The sequence below is a fragment of the Mirounga angustirostris genome, unplaced genomic scaffold (genome assembly GCF_029215605.1).
Source record: "Mirounga angustirostris isolate CCGP_5_RB_7025 unplaced genomic scaffold, mMirAng1.0.hap1 SCAF_12, whole genome shotgun sequence".
Classification (NCBI taxonomy): Eukaryota; Metazoa; Chordata; class Mammalia; order Carnivora; family Phocidae; genus Mirounga; species Mirounga angustirostris.
Genome location: NW_026991720.1, coordinates 28,611,723 through 28,629,882, shown reverse-complemented (window position 1 = coordinate 28,629,882; position 18,160 = coordinate 28,611,723). Strand labels below are relative to the sequence as shown.

At 38.5% G+C, this 18,160-nt stretch overlaps 1 protein-coding gene across 1 annotated transcript in view; it reads left to right on the top strand.

The window, feature by feature from the left end:
- The window catches only part of PTPRZ1 (protein tyrosine phosphatase receptor type Z1), a 162,846-nt gene that overhangs the window by 75,845 nt on the left and 68,841 nt on the right, over positions 1 to 18,160 (top strand). The window contains exons 3-6 of the mRNA XM_064575008.1: positions 6,367 to 6,546; positions 9,085 to 9,236; positions 12,435 to 12,530; positions 13,026 to 13,092. Of these exons, the coding sequence (XP_064431078.1) occupies positions 6,367 to 6,546; positions 9,085 to 9,236; positions 12,435 to 12,530; positions 13,026 to 13,092 (495 nt within the window). The remainder of the gene's footprint in view (positions 1 to 6,366; positions 6,547 to 9,084; positions 9,237 to 12,434; positions 12,531 to 13,025; positions 13,093 to 18,160) is intronic.

Genomic DNA, 18,160 nt, shown 5'->3' with positions numbered 1-18,160 from the left:
CACAAATACCACGGACTGGTAACTTGTAAACAACGGAAGTTTATTTCTCATGGTTTTGGAGGTTGGAAGTCCAAGAAGAAGGCACTAGTGAGTGCTACTTCCTTAGATCACTACCCTCCCCTGTAACCTCACAGGGTGGGTGGGGGGGTGGGGTAGGATGCGAGATCTCTCTGCATCTTTTTCGTAAGGGCACTAACCCATTCACAAGGGCTCTGCCCTTATGATCTGATCACCTCCCAAAGGCCCCATCTCTGAATATCATCACACTGAGGCTCAGATTATAATTTTTAACATGAATTTTGGGGTATTCGGTCCACTGCCCAGGGATTCTGTAAGCATCAAAAGAAGACAATAGAATATGCCTTTGAAACTGTCCCAGATTAAGAGGCCTGTTTCTTCCTATCTTGCATTCCTGCCAGCTTGCTCTCTCTGACAAGGCAGCTGTGAGCTCCTGACTGTTCCAAAGACTCTGTGCCTCCCACAGGCCTACCCAGGGACATTTGATAGTCTGCCTTACCACTCCTTCTAGAATGGCTTGATGTCCACTCTTGCTCATTGGACCAAGCTAGAGGACTCACTTCTCTCTGAGCACTGCCTGAACTTTTCTACCACCCTAGTTTGCTCTTGGTTCTGTCGGCCTGTCAGGATTCTGTGCTTCCCTCAGGGCCTCCACTGTGTGCTTTCGCTCTCACATGTATTTCCATCCCATCTACTCCTTTAGGCATATTTGTCTACTTTAGACTTCACACGCCCCCCAACCTCCTGGAATGCAAGAATAAACAGAGGAGCAAACAAACTTGAACTCATGCAGATCTCCCACAGAGTCTAGAATTGCTTTCCATTCTGTTTGGAATAGAGAAGGCACAGAATGTAAATATTGAATACATTCATTTGGTGCACAAAGACTATATCACAAGCATTTAATTTATTTCTACTATGTGCAGACTCGAAGTTCGGCAATACCATATAGATGAGTTAGATAAATTAACAAACAAAATACAGTCTGTTAAGTGCTCCCATAGAGGAAAGCACAGGACATTTATAGGAATGATACTAATTCAGATGAGTCAATATGTGGATGAGAGAATGGATGAATATGTGAATGAATAATTTATTTTAATTGTCTAGAGCTGACATTTAGTACTCTGCAGTCCTCTTTATGGGTAATCACCCTGATAATCTTCTGTTGCAACCACAGTGAGTCCTAATTTCTTCCTTCGTAAGGGTTGCTAATAACACTCAGGTGGATACGATATAGTTCTAATGAATTCTGTACACCTGCTTCCTCAGGTACATCAGCCTGCCTTTAACCACTGTTTCCAGTTGCAACATTAAACATGTTAATTTGGGGGGCGCCTGGGTGGCTCAGTTGGTTGAGCGACTGCCTCCGGCTCAGGTCATGATCCCGGAGTCCCGGGATCGAGTCCCGCATGGGGCTCCCTGCTCGGCGGGGAGTCTGCTTCTCCCTCTGACCCTCCTCCCTCTCATGCTCTCTGTCTCTCATTCTCTCTCTCTCAAATAAATAAATAAATAAATAAATCTTTAAAAAAAATAAATAAATAAACATGTTAATTTGGGAATTTAAAAAATAATGTTTAAGCATAAGATTAATCTAATATTTCATTATTAAAGATAGGTAAGATCTATTTAATGCTTCTTTGATCTATGCTTCATCCTTGTGCACAATTTTAACACTTCATTAGTTTACTTCCTTTAGCTTTCTACTTACAGTGATTTGAAACAACCTTGGTTTTAGAGTCCTTTGCAAGAAGAACCTCAAGTTATTATTTTTTATGGACTTTTTCTGTTTTACAGACTTTTTCCGAAAAAATTCTGGGTCTTTTTTTTTTTTGTCTTTTAATCACAAAAATTCAGGAGTCTTCTTGAATGTGTACTCTACTTGGCTCCATGATTTAGTTGGTATTTTAAACTGGATCCACACTCAATATAATCATTTGATATACTTCAAACATAATCCAGTCACTTAGGGTAATTGTGCTATAAAATGTCCAAACTTACAGGTCTTTCTTGATATTCTTCAGCAGAAGGTTAGTAGAGACCAGCCGACAAAATTATCATGTAATAAACGGTCAAATATGACTACAGCTGATTTTAGAAATTTTTTTTAATTGTTTATTGTTTTTCTGTTGCCATTCATGTTAGATTTCTTTGAGGTTTTAAACTCATGAAACAAAAAACATGATCATTTTTTGTTTGTCTGATGTAGGCATTTAGCCAGTATTTATTGAACATGTACTATGTGCCAGGCTTTTTTTCTAGCTTCATGGTGTGGAAACAAATAAATAAACATAATATTTTAGGAGAACAAAAATAAAGTAAGGAGAGGGGAGGGAGAGAAGTAACAGGATGTTCAGAGAGAGCCACCCCAAAGAGATGCATCTGAGCAGAGACCTGATAGAAGTGGGAGAGTGAGTGAGTGAGCCTTGCAGACATGGGACAGAGCAGTCCAGGAAGCATTCCTGGAAGAAGTGGCAGCAAATGCCAAGCCCTGAGGCTTCCCATGCTCCAGGGAAAGAAAAGAAGCCTGTGTGACTGGAATAGAGTGATTAATGCTGAGGGGTAGGAAATGAGATCGGAGAGAATAGGAATGATGGTCCCTTAGAGGACCTCTTGGCCATGGGAAGGAGCTTATATTTTCTTCCGGGTGGGATGAAAAGGTATTGGAGGAACCCAGATCAGGAAGTGACACATGATTTGATATATATGTTAAAAGATTACTTATAGTTACTAATTGTATTAGTTTTCTTATGCAGCATAACAAATTGCTACAAATTTAGTGGCTTTTATTTTTTTAAAGATTTTATTTATTTATTTATTCGTTTGTTTATTTATTTTATTTAGAGAGTGTGATCAGGGGGAGGGGCAGATGGAGAGGGAAAGAGAATCTTAAGCAGACTCCCCGTTTAGCACAGAGCCTGACACAGGGGTCCACTAGGGGCTCGATCTCATGACCCAGAGATCACGACCTGAACGGAAATCAAGAGTCAGACGCTTAACCGACTGAGTCACCCAGGTGCCCCAAATTTTGTGGCTTTTAAACACATTTATTATCTCATAGTTTCCATGGGTCAGGAGTCAGAGAGAATGGACTACTTAACTGGGTCTCTGCTCAAGGTCTCATAAGTCTAAAGCCAAGATACTAGCTGGGCTGTATGCTCATGTGCAGCCTAGGGTTTATGCAGCTTGTTGGCAGGATTCACTTCCTTTTGGCAAGACTGACGTCCAGGTCCCTGTCTTTTGTTTATTTGTTTTTGCCATCTTAAATTTTTTCCACTGTGGTAAAAAATATAAAATTGTCCATCTTAACCATTTTTAAGTGTGCAGTTCAGTAGTGTTAAGTGTACTCACACTTGTAAAACAGATCCCCAGAACTTTCCATCTCACAAATCTGAAATTCTGTACCCATTAAACAGCTCCCCCTTTCCCCTCTCCCTGTCTCCTGGTAACGACCATTCTGCTTTCTCTCTCTATGAATTTGGTTACTTTAGCTACCTCATGTAAATGGAATCACACAGCATTTGTCTTTTTGTAACTGGCCTATTACGCGTTTGTCCTTGCTGGCCGTCAGCCTGGGGGCGCTCTCAGATCCTAGCTATATGTACCCCTCTTCCAGCCTAGCAGTGTACTTGTTCAAAGCCAGAAAGAGAATCTCTCACACTTTGAATCTTTCCCTCCATCTCCAGTTTGCTCTGACTGCGCCCTTCTTTAACAGAACATTATCACAGCACAGATTCCCATCACCTTTGTCATATAATGTAACCTAATTAAGGGAATGACCATCCCGTTAAATTCACAGCCTGCCCACCTTTGAGTGGAAGAGATTATACAGGACCTGTACAACCGAGTATGGGAATTTGCCGGGGGCAGGAGGGCATCTCAGAATTCTGCCTACAGGGGTACCTGAGTAGCTCAGTCAGTTAAGCATCTGCCTTCAGCTCAGGTCATGATCCCGGGGTCCTGGGATCGGGGCCGCGTCGGGCTCCCTGCTCAGCGGGGAGCCTGCTTCTCCCTCTACCTCTACTGTTCCCCCTGCTTGTGCGCTTTCTCTCTCTCTCTCTAAAATAAATAAATAAAATCTTTAATAAAAAAAAAAAGACTTCTGCCTACCATGTAGGTGGAGAATGGGTTTGTAGATGGGGGGCAAGAGAAGCTGGAGACCGATTAGAAGGCATTCAAAATGTCTAAGCCATTGCTTCTCAAAATTTAATGTGTATATGAAACTTCTGGGGATCTGGTTAAAATTAGATTCTGACTTAGCAACGTTATGGTGGAGGCCTGATGCTCCCTAACAGTCTCCTAGGTGAGGGCAATGCTTGTGAGATAGCAAGACATAGACTCACAAGGACAGTGGCCTGGGCAAGGCTGGTAACAGTCGCGATGAGAAGTCATCTGATTAAGGATATTATTTGAAGGTAGACCCAAAAGGGCTTGCTGAGAAGGAACCAGAGGCATCGGGATGACTTTTACATTCAGGGGATGACAGAGATCATAGGAGGAGTTTATTTCAGGGCAGAAATCAAGTGTTTAGTGGCGGATATGCCAAATTAGAACCACACAGAGATGATCATGAAATGATGTGGGAAATAGGTTGATTAATCATATGCAGTGTTTCTAGACACTTTACAGTTTTTGTTGCACCATAACCGTGAGACTCTTCCTAAGGGTGCTTGAAATTTATTGCAGTGCATTAAAAAATTTAAGCAATACAAAGGGTCTTCCTGATTCATGCTGCATTCTCTCTGCTTCTCTTGCACTATTAGTGAAACAAGCCGTGTTTTCTTTTCCACAGGCCAGTATTCTTTACAGTGAAATTAACATATCGTTACTCAGATCATTAAAGCTGTTCCTAGAAGTCAAAATATGCACCCCTGGGCAAATTTAAAGCTCACTATATTCCAACACTCTCTAGGAATAGAGCTAGATTTTAAAATAAAATGAGTTTTCAGCACCTATTGATTTTGGTAGATGCCTCACAAGGAGATGAATTACCTAATTTTTCCTGGCTATCTAGGCCATTTCATGGTATGACTAATTATTATTTCATTCCTGAGCTAGATTATGCAAAGTTTGCTTTGTCACATTATGAGAGCTTTTCATGGAAGTCAAAATCTTCTCTGATGCCTTTATCTCAAAAACAAGATGGCATAGACTACGGTTGTATAGAGGATATGTTTACTTATAATTTCCCTAAACATTAACCATGTAAAATCTTGGCTTTACCCATACTCGTTTTCTGTTTTTTTTTTTAAAGATTTTATTTATTTATTTGAGAGAGAGAGAGAGAGAGCACGAGCAGTGGGGAGGGGAGGGGGGAAAGGGAGAAGCAGACTCCCTGCTTAGCCGGGAGCCTGAGGTGGAGCTTGATCCCAGGACCCTGAGATCGTTGACCAGAGCTGAAGGCAGACACTTAACTGACTGAGCCACCCAGGCGCCCCACCCGTACCCATTTTCTAAAAGAAGAGCTTTTGAAAGGGGGATAAGCCGAAAACCGTGCTGCCACCCTGCTCTTTCATGGGATGGCTGGAGACATGTAGAAAAAGAAAAGTTTAAGACTCTTAAATAAAACATACCTGTTCATAGTGTTGCTTGGACTCTAGCTAAGGTCATGTCCAATGACATAAGATTACAAGAGATGGTTCATGGTTTCAGGAGGTGTGAAATAAAGGCAGCACAGAGAAGCTTTGCTTCAAAGAACTGTGCATTCTGTGGAACAGGTGGAAATTCACTTCAGTGTAGGCAAAATCTTTACAGAAAGTCTTGTTTTCTGTTTCTCATTGTTAAGCAATAAAACCTGGTAGGCTTCAAGACCAAAAAAAAAAAAAAAAAGTGAGAGAGAGGAGGAGATATTTCGGGGGGAGAGCATGGTGATTATGTTTTTGTAAGTCAGACCCTGAGCAGATGACAGTTAAACCAGATTATTCAATGGCAGGGGTGACAGAGGTCTGAAGAGAACTAGCCCCATGGAGAATGCTAAAGAAGTCAGAATTTAACACCTGCCATCTGGACGCCTTTCGCTCTGGTACCTGGGCTCGGACTAACTACCTAATAGGGCAGTGAGGCTTTCTGTTGATTTGGAAGAGTCTGATGGCTAAAGCAAAGCCATTGTTGAACCCTGAACTTCATGCGGCTTCTCTATAGGCTTCTTTTTATAGTGTATTACAGGAAAGCCCAGAACCCACACCTACGCACATTTGTTTTATGAACTGATTCAAAGAGGTTCCCATTTTTTCTACTGTTGTATCTATTTTTATGTAACGTATGAACTACTTTATAATATAAAATATAAAACGTAGCTTTTGCATAGTAATTTAAGCAACTAACTTCTTAACTCTTTCCTTTCCCTAGGAGCACTGAATCAAAAAAACTGGGGAAAGAAATATCCAACATGCAGTAGCCCCAAACAGTCTCCTATCAATATTGATGAAGATCTTACCCAAGTCAATGTGAATCTTAAGAAACTTAAATTTCAGGGTTGGGATAAAACGTCTTTGGAAAACACATTCATTCATAACACTGGGAAAACAGGTAAAATGTTTGCATTTTGTTTGTGACTTCAATATGTTTATTGGGCTAAGAGTGTGTTTATATGAGTTTCATTTTATTTTCATTTCCTTCATTTTATTTCATTTCATTTTCTTTGTGTAATGTACTATGAACTGCCTAGAAACTATAGATAGAAGAAACCAAATAGAACCCAGTAAATCAGAAGTTTAGATAACATTTTGAAAATGTGTACAAAAATAAAATGACCGAAGTCATCACATCATGTTCTCCAATAATAGAACAATAATGACGCCTCCACAGAAGACGTGATAAAGATAATGCAGTATACAGCTTATGTCATTTAATAACTCCCATCTCTGGTTAAATCACTTAGTTAATCAGAATTTCCTTTTCTTGGACACTGTATTGGCTCTTGTTTGCTCAGCTTCATGCCATGTTCAATATTGGGATACGAAAAAAGCAATCATCTATAATTAAATTTTAAGAAAAGAAAATAGTAGTATTTCTATATAGAAAGTTTAAAATTATATACTCTCCTTAGGAAGCACTCTCTAACTGCTTTTTTTAAAAGACTGTCTTTTTTTCTAAACATGCAAAATATAACACCATAAAAAATTCTAGTAAACGGTAGAGGGACAAAATAGTTTTCGAAAGTGAACAGCTTTCCTTTTCTGATACTATAGTTTAAACAAAATTATATGTATACCAGGAAGTTATATAATAAAAGCAAATATACTCATAGGAAAAAAATTTTCTAAATTATAATAGTAGCTATGTTGAGTGGTTTTATCAGTAGCGAGTTTTTTCTCTATTTTCGATATTTTGGTAATGCAATTATTTGAATGTAGTAATTTTAAGTCCCACGAGGGTAGGAATTTTTCTGTATCAGTTCCTGATACGTAATAAGCATTAGATGTTTCTTAATTAATGAATAATTAACAAAATTATTATATATTGTAAGATGTTAATTAAATACATAAAAGCATATTGCCCCAAATCATGACATTTTCATTACCAGTTTTGAAGGATGTTACAAAGAAGTAGAGCATGTAACCTCTGCTCTGTTTTTCTTAGTGGAGTATGGTCAAGCACTTGATCTTTAGAGCCATGCTTTTTAAAGGGTCACTACTGGCTCTTTATTTAATTTTTTTAAAGATTTTATTTATTTATTTGACAGAGAGAGACACAGTGAGAGAGGGAACACAAGCAGGGGGAGTGTGAGAGGGAGAAGCAGGCTTCCCGCGGAGCAGGGAGCCCGACGCGGGGCTCGATCCCAGGACTCTGGGACCATGACCTGAGCCGAAGACAGACGCTTAATGACTGAGCCACCCAGGTGCCCCACTATTGGCTCTTTAAAGTGGAACCTTCAGCAAATTATTTAAACTCTCCCTGATTCAGTTTCCTTATCTGTAAAATGGACTCTAATGGTATCTCTTCCTTCATTGTGTGAGGTTCTGTAAAAATCAAATGTTTAGCACGTGTAAAGTACCTTAACACATAGCACATTGTAAGTAATACATGAATGTTGAGCATTATTGCTATTGTGCTTGTTGTTGTTGTTGTTGTTGTTACTAAGGGAAGTTTAGATCTCTAGCTAGCTGGCCAAGATGTTGGATTCAGTCCCTAATGCCAACAGTGGTTTCTGCCTAATGGAACAAAGACTATTTAAATCTGATGGAGACACATTAAAAGGCTCTCAAAAGAAACATTAATCTTCAGACCATTTGTAAGATAGAGTCAAAATGTCTGCTGTGGAACCCAACGAGGAGAGTTTAAGATTCTGAGTTGCCACTCAGGGTGCAAATATCACATGGCTAAACCCCGTCAGTGGGCATGGATTTCCCACCTTCCTTGCCACAGCGTGGGACAAATTCCAGAGCCTGCTGAAGCCTGGGATGATGCTTGCTTGCAGGGATAAGGAGATGGGACGAAAACACCTGCCTGATAAGGAGTAGGAAGGGTTGAAAGTGAGAAGGTGGGGGACACTCCCAAGAGAAGATTTTCTTCTCCATCTTCTGTTCCCTCTCTCTTCACTCTGTGCCCTCACTACCATCAGATGCCTTAGGAAAGCAGAGCTCTGGGGGAATGGCAATCTTAGGACACCAAACGGAACAGGGCAGGTGGACTGGTGGTCTCCTGCTCTTAGAGTCATACAGCAGTCAAGGTCTTTGTTTTAGTTTATATTTGGGGCAATAAGATACATAGAATGTATTTTGTAGAGTTACAAGTTCAGCATCCAAATGGCGCCTTAAGTGTTTTTATTTATTATTATTGTGTTTTTTATTTATCAGATAAATGACTTCCTTTTTAAAATTTTTTATTGTTACGTTAATCACCATACATTAAATTACATCATTAGTTTTTGATGTAGTGTTCCATGATTCATTGTGCATAACACCCAGTGCTCCATGCAGAACATGCCCTCTTTAATACCCATCACCAGGCTAATCCATTCCCCCAACCCCCTTTTAATGTAACTTTGATAGGAGAAAGTGTAGTTGAAATTTGTTATTTTGATTTTCCGAAACACAGATGCAATTTTGTGTTTTTTCTTTAAAGTGGAAATTAATCTCACTAATGACTACCGTCTCAGTGGAGGAGTTTCAGAAGTGGTGTTCAAAGCAAGCAAGATAACTTTCCACTGGGGAAAATGCAATATGTCTTCTGAAGGATCGGAACATAGTTTAGAAGGACAAAAATTTCCACTTGAAGTAAGTCACTGGCTCTGCTGGCTGTTGTTTCATTTTCTAAATCATTGAGATTTTGGGTAGCATATAATTTGATTCATTTATAATCCAATTTTATAATTTATAGTTATATTTTGTTTCTTGGTTAAGGTCTTCCTTCCTCACTAGACTAAGCTCAGTAGCGCCCATACTTGATTTTCCACTCCTGGCAACCCAGAGCGCCACACTGTAGACGTCTGACCAGCCAATGCTGATGAGTAAAAGAATAGATGAAATTCCTTACACAGCTCAGGAGGGGGAAAAAGGGGAAATTTCTTCAATTTACTGGAGAATCAAAGAAATGCAAAATGAAATGGGAACATTTTTCAGCTTTAAAATTGGTTAAAAATATAATTATAATAAATAATGAGTATGCAGTGAAACAAACACTTTCATACATGTCTGGAGAGAGTATAAATTGGTAGTTTCCTTGTTTTTATCCAGAACTTTAAATGTTTCATTCCCAGTGCCCACCATTTCCACTTGTAACAATGTAGTCTAAAAAATAAAGACATGCTCAAAAATGTATGTGCAAAGATTTATTTACAATAATGAAAAGTTGAAAGAAAAGGAAATGATTAAATGGAGGGGCTCCCGGCTGGCTCAGTCAGTAGACCGTGCAACTCTTGATCTCGGGGTTGTGAGATTACTGAAAAATAAAAATATATTTTAAAAATACATTATGATGGACTATTACAGATCTTGTAAAAATCATGTGTTTGAATAATTTATTTACACAAAAAGGTTCATCATAAGATATTAATGGGTTTTTCTTTTTTAAGATATTACTGCTTGTTAACAAAGCAGAATATAAAACAGTATGTGCAGTATCTATATTCTGATTTTGTAAAACATGAAAACTAATTAAATAGTGACTAAGGGCCCAGAATCTGAGTCAAATGGACTAGGTTTGAATACTTACTTCACCATTTAGGTGTTAGTTATCGACATGACATTATACAAATATTTAATTTACCTAAGCTTCCATGGCTCCCTTGTGAAATTGACAGAAGAGTAGTAGCACCTACCTGATGAAGTTATTATGAGGATTAAATGAGAGAAGGAATTACTACTGTCGTAAAAATAATTGAGAGAAACCAAGAAGACATGAATAGTGATTTTCCCTGGGTGATGGCATTTTAGGTACCTTTTCTCCTCTCCTTTAAAATTCCCATACTTTTAAAATTATTTATAATGAAACTGTATTACTTTTATAGTCAAAATAGTTATTGATAATAAAAATAAGATGAGTGAATTACCTGCTATAGGACTAAAAAATTTTAATGTGGATAAGCACATTCTAATTTATAGCTTGTAAATTTACATTTTTCAATATATTAAATATCCCTAAAGAAAAGCGCATTTATCAAATTTGGTTTGTCAAAGAAATAAAAGTCAATTCATTAAACATATACATTGTCACTTTGGAGAGTTTAGCTCTGTCACAATACTACTTATTTAGAGCAAAGAGGAAAATCAAGAAAAACGCTAACAACAAAAAAAGCCCTGAGCCAGCAAAATAAATGGTACAGAATCTGTGCACTAAATCTCAAATATTTTTCTTATTTAAAAAGCCTCTCAAGTTCTCTCAGAGGGATTGTTTGTTGCTTTTCTTTCTTTAAACTCTCTCCATGTAATTGGGCAAGCAGGGAAATTCGGGGATATCCTTGACTTGGTCTTTTTTTTCTGGTCTCCTGCATCCTACAATGAGGTCTTAGTTCTGCCCCTAAATGATGTGGGAGGGCAGAAGAAAGTTCAAACCACCTTTGTCTCTTACTTAGATTGTTAAATGCCCCCCAACTGGTCTCCCCCTCTCTAGTCTTATTCTCCGCCAGACCGCACCCTCTTCCCCCCAGTCCTGCCACCTCCCCACCCCTGTTAGACGAAGCGCATCCAGTGTTCTCTGTTGCTCTCCAGAGCAAAGGGCTGGGACTGCCTCGTGGGCTTCCTGGTGTGGCCCCTGTCTGCCCTTCTGGCTCCGTCTCTTCTTCTCTCCCACATGCTCAGCTGCAATCACAGCCAATTACTTCCCACTTCCCACAGTTCTCCTTCTTTCTTGCCTACTGGCCCTTCCCAAGCCGGCCCCACTGACCTGAACATACATTCATCTCTTCTGCCTTTTCATCGGTCAGTTTGTAAGCTGCTCATCCTTCAGGGGTTAGTTTAGCAATCCTTTCTCTGAAAAGGCGTTTTGACCACCCAAGGCAGGAGCCACTTCCATCCTCTGCCCCACACCTGCGGTTTCTCCAGTCATAGCCCTACCCAAGCATTAGTCTTCACAGAGGCTTTCTGCTCCTCCCTTAATTATTCTTCTAACTAGCTAAATTACCTGCTTTCCAAGCTCATCACATGGGGAGCACCAAATTACAAGTGAGAGTAGGGGCCATTGTCAACAGACACATGGGCTGAAGTAGAAATTAACAAGGAATATAGCCTGGCGGCCAAAGAGGACACTTAGGATAAGGAACTTAACATTCTTCTTGGTATTTTTTAGATAGAAGCAGAAAGTCCTTGAGAGTTTCACCATTAATAGCATGCAGTATGGGGCACCTGGGTGGTGCAGTCGGGTGAGCGCCTGACTCAGTTTTGGCTCTGGTCGTGGTCTCCGGGTTGTGGGATCAAGCCCCAAGTCAGCTTCCACTTTTAGCACAGAGTCTGCTTGGGGCTCTCTCTCCCTCTCCCTCTGCCCCTCCACCCTGCTCTCTCAAATAAATAAATAAATCTTGTATTAAAAAAAAAAAAAAAGAATGCAGTATAATAATGTCCAAAAAAGGTAACTCAGACCATCAAGAAAGGCGTGTCCAATCAAAGAATGAAACCATATTTGAAAGAATGCCAGCAAAATAGTTAAAATAACATTTGATAACTTATTACATTAGATAATTGTTCTCATATATTATTACCTCAGTATTCCCTGGTAATGTCAAAGTGGTCATTTCTGTCCTAGATGTGTCTAACTTTGTATTTCCTTCCTCACTGAAGGATGATAAGTGATAGTAAATGCAGTTGTATGTATGTGTAATTGATGATAAAATATTTTGAAACTATACAGAATATAGAATTATGCAGTTTACAGAGTTTTTCAAATAGTATTCACTGAATTGGTAAATTATTTTATTGTCTCTTTGGTGACTTTTGTGATGTCTTTGTATATAATAAAGCTGTCGTTGTTACATTTCATAGATGCAAATCTACTGCTTTGATGCGGACCGATTTTCAAGTTTTGAGGAAGCAGTAAAAGGAAAAGGGAAGTTAAGAGCTTTATCCATTTTATTTGAGGTAATCATTATACATAGATTTAATGCTAACTTAATTCCTTCTTTAATCACATGATGTGACATATCAAAGCATACTTTTTAACAAATATAAGAGCTCACAAGTGTGATAACTGGTGATCATTTTCGAACAGAACAGTTGGTTGGCTGGTAGGTTTAAAAGGGGACTCTTGCATTCATTAACTGGGTACGTCACTTCTAGCTGGAGCAAACTGTTCGTGAGTGCACAGATTTGCTTATGTGTACATGCAAAGCATCATCAGGATATAGAGCAGAGACTGTGAATCAACATTTTTAAAGTGTACTTTTCTCAGTGGAAAATTTCAAACGTAGCTGTTTTTTGTTTGTTTTATTTGTTTTTATCTTGTGAAAAAAAAAGTATGCATTTGGAGGTTTTTACTTTTGGATACGTAAAATGGAATTCACTGATCTTTTCATTTTATTGAAGAGTTAATCCAATATTTTATCCCATTCTTAGAATGTCATTCTTCTTTAATAGGTTGGAATAGAAGAAAATTTGGATTACAAAGCAATTATTGATGGAGTTGAGAGTGTTAGTCGTTTTGGTAAGCTATTTGGAGAAATCTCTTTCTTCCAGATTTCTATTTTGGATGCATACGAATTTTTATAATATTACAAAAATCAGTTGTTCCAAAAGGAGGAAGGAAAGACCCTTTCAAAGAGAACCCATCTTTTTATACAATTTATACATGTCTCACAAAAGAACTTTTTATCTGAAATTTATTTATATATGTCTCACTAAAGAACATTCTTTCTGAAATTTTTGTCATGTAAAAATCATAAAATGTTAATATAAGTAGGAAGTTGAAGTTTTCTAATTTTATTCTTGAAAATAATCTAATTACATCATGCATTCAAAATGTATTTATTCTGGGGCACCTGGGTGGTTCAGTTGGTTAAGTGTCCGACTCTTGATTTTGGCTCAGGTTATGATTTCAGGTTTTGGGATGGAGCCCCAGGTTGGACTCCATGCTCAGCGAGGAGTCTACTTGGGGTTCTCTCTCTCTCTCTCTCTCTCTCTCTCCCTCTGCCCCTCCCTTGCACTTGCAAACGTGCACTTGTGCTCACACACTCTCTATCTCTAATAAATAAATAGATCTTTAAAAAAATAAAAAATAAAATGTTTTTATCTATTCTGTCTGCATTGTACATTTGTTAAAGACTCTAATTTATAATCTGAAACCAGTTAATTTTATAAAAAATCATATCTTAAAGTGAAAAGAGAATGGTTCCTCAAGTTAAAACTTATTTCCTGGTGGTTTCCTCGACAGGCCCTTTGCTTTACCATTATGACAGGGTATTGGAAGGAGGCCAACACTTAAAAAGAAAAAAAGATGCCGTATGCTTTGATATTGTTCTGCCTGCTAGCTCACGGATCTTGTCATTTGTCACAGCGAATGCTTGTAACAAGATTGGCAAGAGACAGCAAACCTGTTATTATTGTTATTTTATTTTTAGTAGGTATCCACACACACAGTATTAATGCTGCCCTGAGTTATTAATAAAATAAGGATTATTCCTCTCCGGGAAGCTGCAAACTCTTGAAATCAGGAACAAAATTCATATAGATCCTTTTGGGAAGCAAAAGCCAGGCCTAGGATTGATTCATCTTTGTCAATCACATGTGAGGACCTTAACTGACAGAACTTTTCAGAAGTCAGGAATTTGTGAACTCATGCAATGCTGCTTGTATTGGGTTTTTTTGAAAGGTGCAATCAACGCAAGATGAAGTTGTTATCTCCCTCCATCCACTAGATTGCAAAATTCAACACTGAATGCCATAAGCCACACTTAATTTTTCCCTCATTTAGTCAGAAAGTGGATTCTATCAAGACTGAAAGAAGGCAGCTGGCTTGAATTCCTACACTGAAACTTGTGTAAAATACGAAGTCTGAATGTTCCGGGGCCTGGCATCAGCCTGTGGGGCCAACAAGAGTGGTGTAAACACTGACCTGTTGGTCCTGACTTGGGTCACTGTGGCATTTTGGCCACTTCTTCCTGAGGTTTCTTCATTTATTTCCGGGGCTCTCTAGAAGGGTCATATGAGGGTCGTATGAGTTTAAGAACCACTTTGCTCATGTTCTTTGGCTAAAGTTTACTTTTTAACATTCACTATCTGCAAGCCATTGAGGGAGGCGCTTCATCAGAGCCCTTGCTGCCACATAACAACCTCCCTGAGAATCTAGATTGCCAACAACACGATTCTGCCCCTATCCCGGCTCTCCATTTGGAAGCAGAACTTACAGTCTCTCGGACTGCCTGGGAACACATCCTCATCTGCCCGCCATTACTGTTTCCTGTCTCTCTATCCTGCTGCTTGCGCACCAACTTCTTCCCTCTTCTTTTACCAGAAAATAGAATAATTCTCCATGTGTATCAGCTCACCCACTAGATACTTAATATTTCAATATATTCGAGAAGGACACCTGAGCTTTTACCATTGGTAAGTAGTAATAGAGCTAGGATCTAGCTCCTAGTCTGTCCAGAGTTTGTTCTGCCACACTGTGGAGACGTGTATTAGTGGTAAGTGTCAGTTTGATTTGAATTGGTTCTTAGACAGGATCCGTACAGACTAAATAAGTTAAGCCCTCCTAAAGGTAAATGTTTCTATTTTGACAGTTCTTAGACTAAATCTATTTCAGAGTCTAGAAAATCCCCTAGTGCCCAATAAACTGAAGGCTTCCCAGTATTAGCCCTCAGCCATTGCTGGTGGGAACCGAGACGACGGAAGGCAGGGCTTCTCTGTAGACAGATGCCGGAACTGCAGCGGAACTCCCGAATCCTGCTGCATATTCTCCATCTAATGTGAGTTGTTCAACAAACCACACTTAGAACCATCATCAAGATTATAAAATTTATCTTATTCCAATGTGGGCTGATTACTCATTTCCTATGTTCCTCTCCAAAAGACAAACCCATTTCCCGTTCCTTCCCTCACTCTTACCTTTCTTTCTTTCCCTTCCTTCCTCCATACCTGCTCTGTGTTAGGCACTTCCTACCCTTGGAGTGGAGAGAGAGAGGGTGAGGTTGCATCTATACAAAGATAGCATATTAATATTCCACAAGCAGAGTCCACAAAAAAAGAGAACTTTTGGTTGAACTCTTTCAAGTTGCAAAGGAAGAGACACACCCCAGGTAACATCATCAGTGATTCTCAAATGGGATTTGTCATTAGAACGGTTTCTGGTGTTAATCTTAATCACAAATTCAGCCCAGGAATTTGTATATTGGAAAGTCCTCGCAGACCATTTTGACATGGCACCATCTTAAATTTTACTGTCCTAAGTAGTAAGAGTTGGTTTTTTAAAAACATTTTTAAATTTAAATTCAATTAATTAACCTATAACGTATTACTGGTTTCAGAGGTACAGGTCTGTGATTCATCAGTCTTATATAATACCCAGTGCTCATTACAACACATACCCTCCTTAATGTCCATCACCCACTTACCCCATCCCTCCACTCCTCTCCCCTCCAGCAACCCTCAGTTTGTTTCCTATGATTGAGTCTCTTATACTTCGTCTCCCTCTCTGGTTTCGTCTTGTTTTATTTTTTCCTCTCTTCCCCTATGCTCCTCTGTTTTGTTTCTTAAATTCCACAGTAAGAGTTGGTTTTAAGTATTTAGTGGCTCTTCCCTAGTGCTTGACCCTATTGTGGTCTTTATCTCTCTCCCTACTCGTCTTCCCCCACCTGCTCTCAACCTCCTATAAAAGGGAGCAGCAGATTGATTGGTTAGTCACCAACATATGTTCAAATGAAGAGTGATTGAATGATCATAAATACAGCAGCACTGACTCAGGTGTGATTCTCACCTGTGTTCACAGTAGTGAGGTGATTCAGATGAAGCAAATGTTTTTGCTAGACATATATTCAAAAAATCACCTTATTCCTATTTTCTCAAAAGACAGTGGTCTAATTGAAAAGCTCTACTGTAATTGAAAAGTCTTGTGTTATCCAAGACAAAAATTTAGGACATATATGTAAATAACATTTTTAAAATAAGGCACAAAACAGTTAGCATTTTAAGAAAGTTCTCCATTTCACCATCCCTATTCAGATCTCACCTCTTTTCTTCCTTTTCTGGCCTTTAGCTTTCTTGGTGTCATTTCATTTCCCGCCTAATTTAGCAGTGAGTCAATGTTTGGCTCCTTAATTAGTATTCTCCAAATTCACGTTTCCACAGAACATTTTTAAGATAAATTTCGTCTCCAGCAGAAAAAAGAAACAATTGTAGCACATTGATAAGATTAAGAAGGAGGTTTGTTAGGGGCGCCTGGGTAGTTCCGTCATTAGGCGTCTCCCTTCGGCTCAGGTCATGATCCCAGGGTCCTGGGATCGAGCCCCGCATCGGGCTCCCTGCTCCGTGGGAAGCCTGCTTCTCCCTCTCCCACTCCCGCTGCTTGTGTTCCCTCTCTCTCGCCGTGTCTCTCTCTGTCAAATAAATAAATAAAATCTTAAAAAAAAAAAAAAGAAAGGTTATTTAATCAACATTTTTCTGTTTTCCTCTAAAATCTTTATTATTCTGTTCACATGTAGATCTACATCTATTTAAAACTCATTGTGCTTACCTTGTGAAGTAGGGAATCATGATTCATTTTTTTCCATAGGAAACCAATTGATATAGCACTGTTTACTGAAAAGGCCATCCATTCCAACTACATAGTAATTTCTCCTGTCCTAAATCAAGAGTATGGGTCTGGGTTCTCTATTCTTTTTCATTATTCTCTTTGTCTGTCTTTGCGTGAATATTTCACTATCATGATATCCATAGTTTTATATAATGGGTCTTTCTACCTGATAATGAAGGTTCTCAGTAACTTTGTTATTGCTCAAGATTACCTTAACTTTTCTTTTCATTTCCATTTAAATTTTAAAATCAGCATCTCAGTAAATACACACACATACACACGTGTGCAAAAGCTTCTGGGATTTTGATAAGATTTGTTGACTCCATAAATCAATTTGGGGACAATCAACACCTTCACAATACTAAATCTTCCAAACCATGAACTTGATATTTCCCATCATTTTAAGATTTTATCTATTACTTTCAAGAAAGTTTTGTAATTTTCAATATAGATGTTGTACATATCATTTGTTAGATTTACTTGTATTTGATATTTTGTTGTTTTGAGTTATATTGCTTTAAATTTCATTTTCTATTGCTTGATATTGGTACATAGAAATATAATTAATTTTGGTATATTGGTCTCATGAACAGTGACTTTACTAAATACACTTATTAATTCTAAGCCTGTAAATTCTTTTCAGTATTTTACATACACAATCATGTATTTGCAAAGTATGATGGTATCATTTCTTCATATCCAATCTTTATGACTTTTTTCTTTTTCTTACTTTATTGCACTGGCCCAGCCCTCCAGTTCAGTGTTAATTAGAAATGGTGATAGCAGGATTTTTTTGTCTCATCCTTTATCTCTAGGGGTAAAGCTTGCCCAATAAGTCATTCTTAAATACAATGTTAATTACAGGCTTCTGAAGATAATCTTCACCAGAATAAGGTTTTCTTTTTGTTTTCCACAAACTGGCATTAAGTCTTCTAAAATGGTTTCACTGTATCTATTAAGATGGTTATATGATTTCTGAATATCT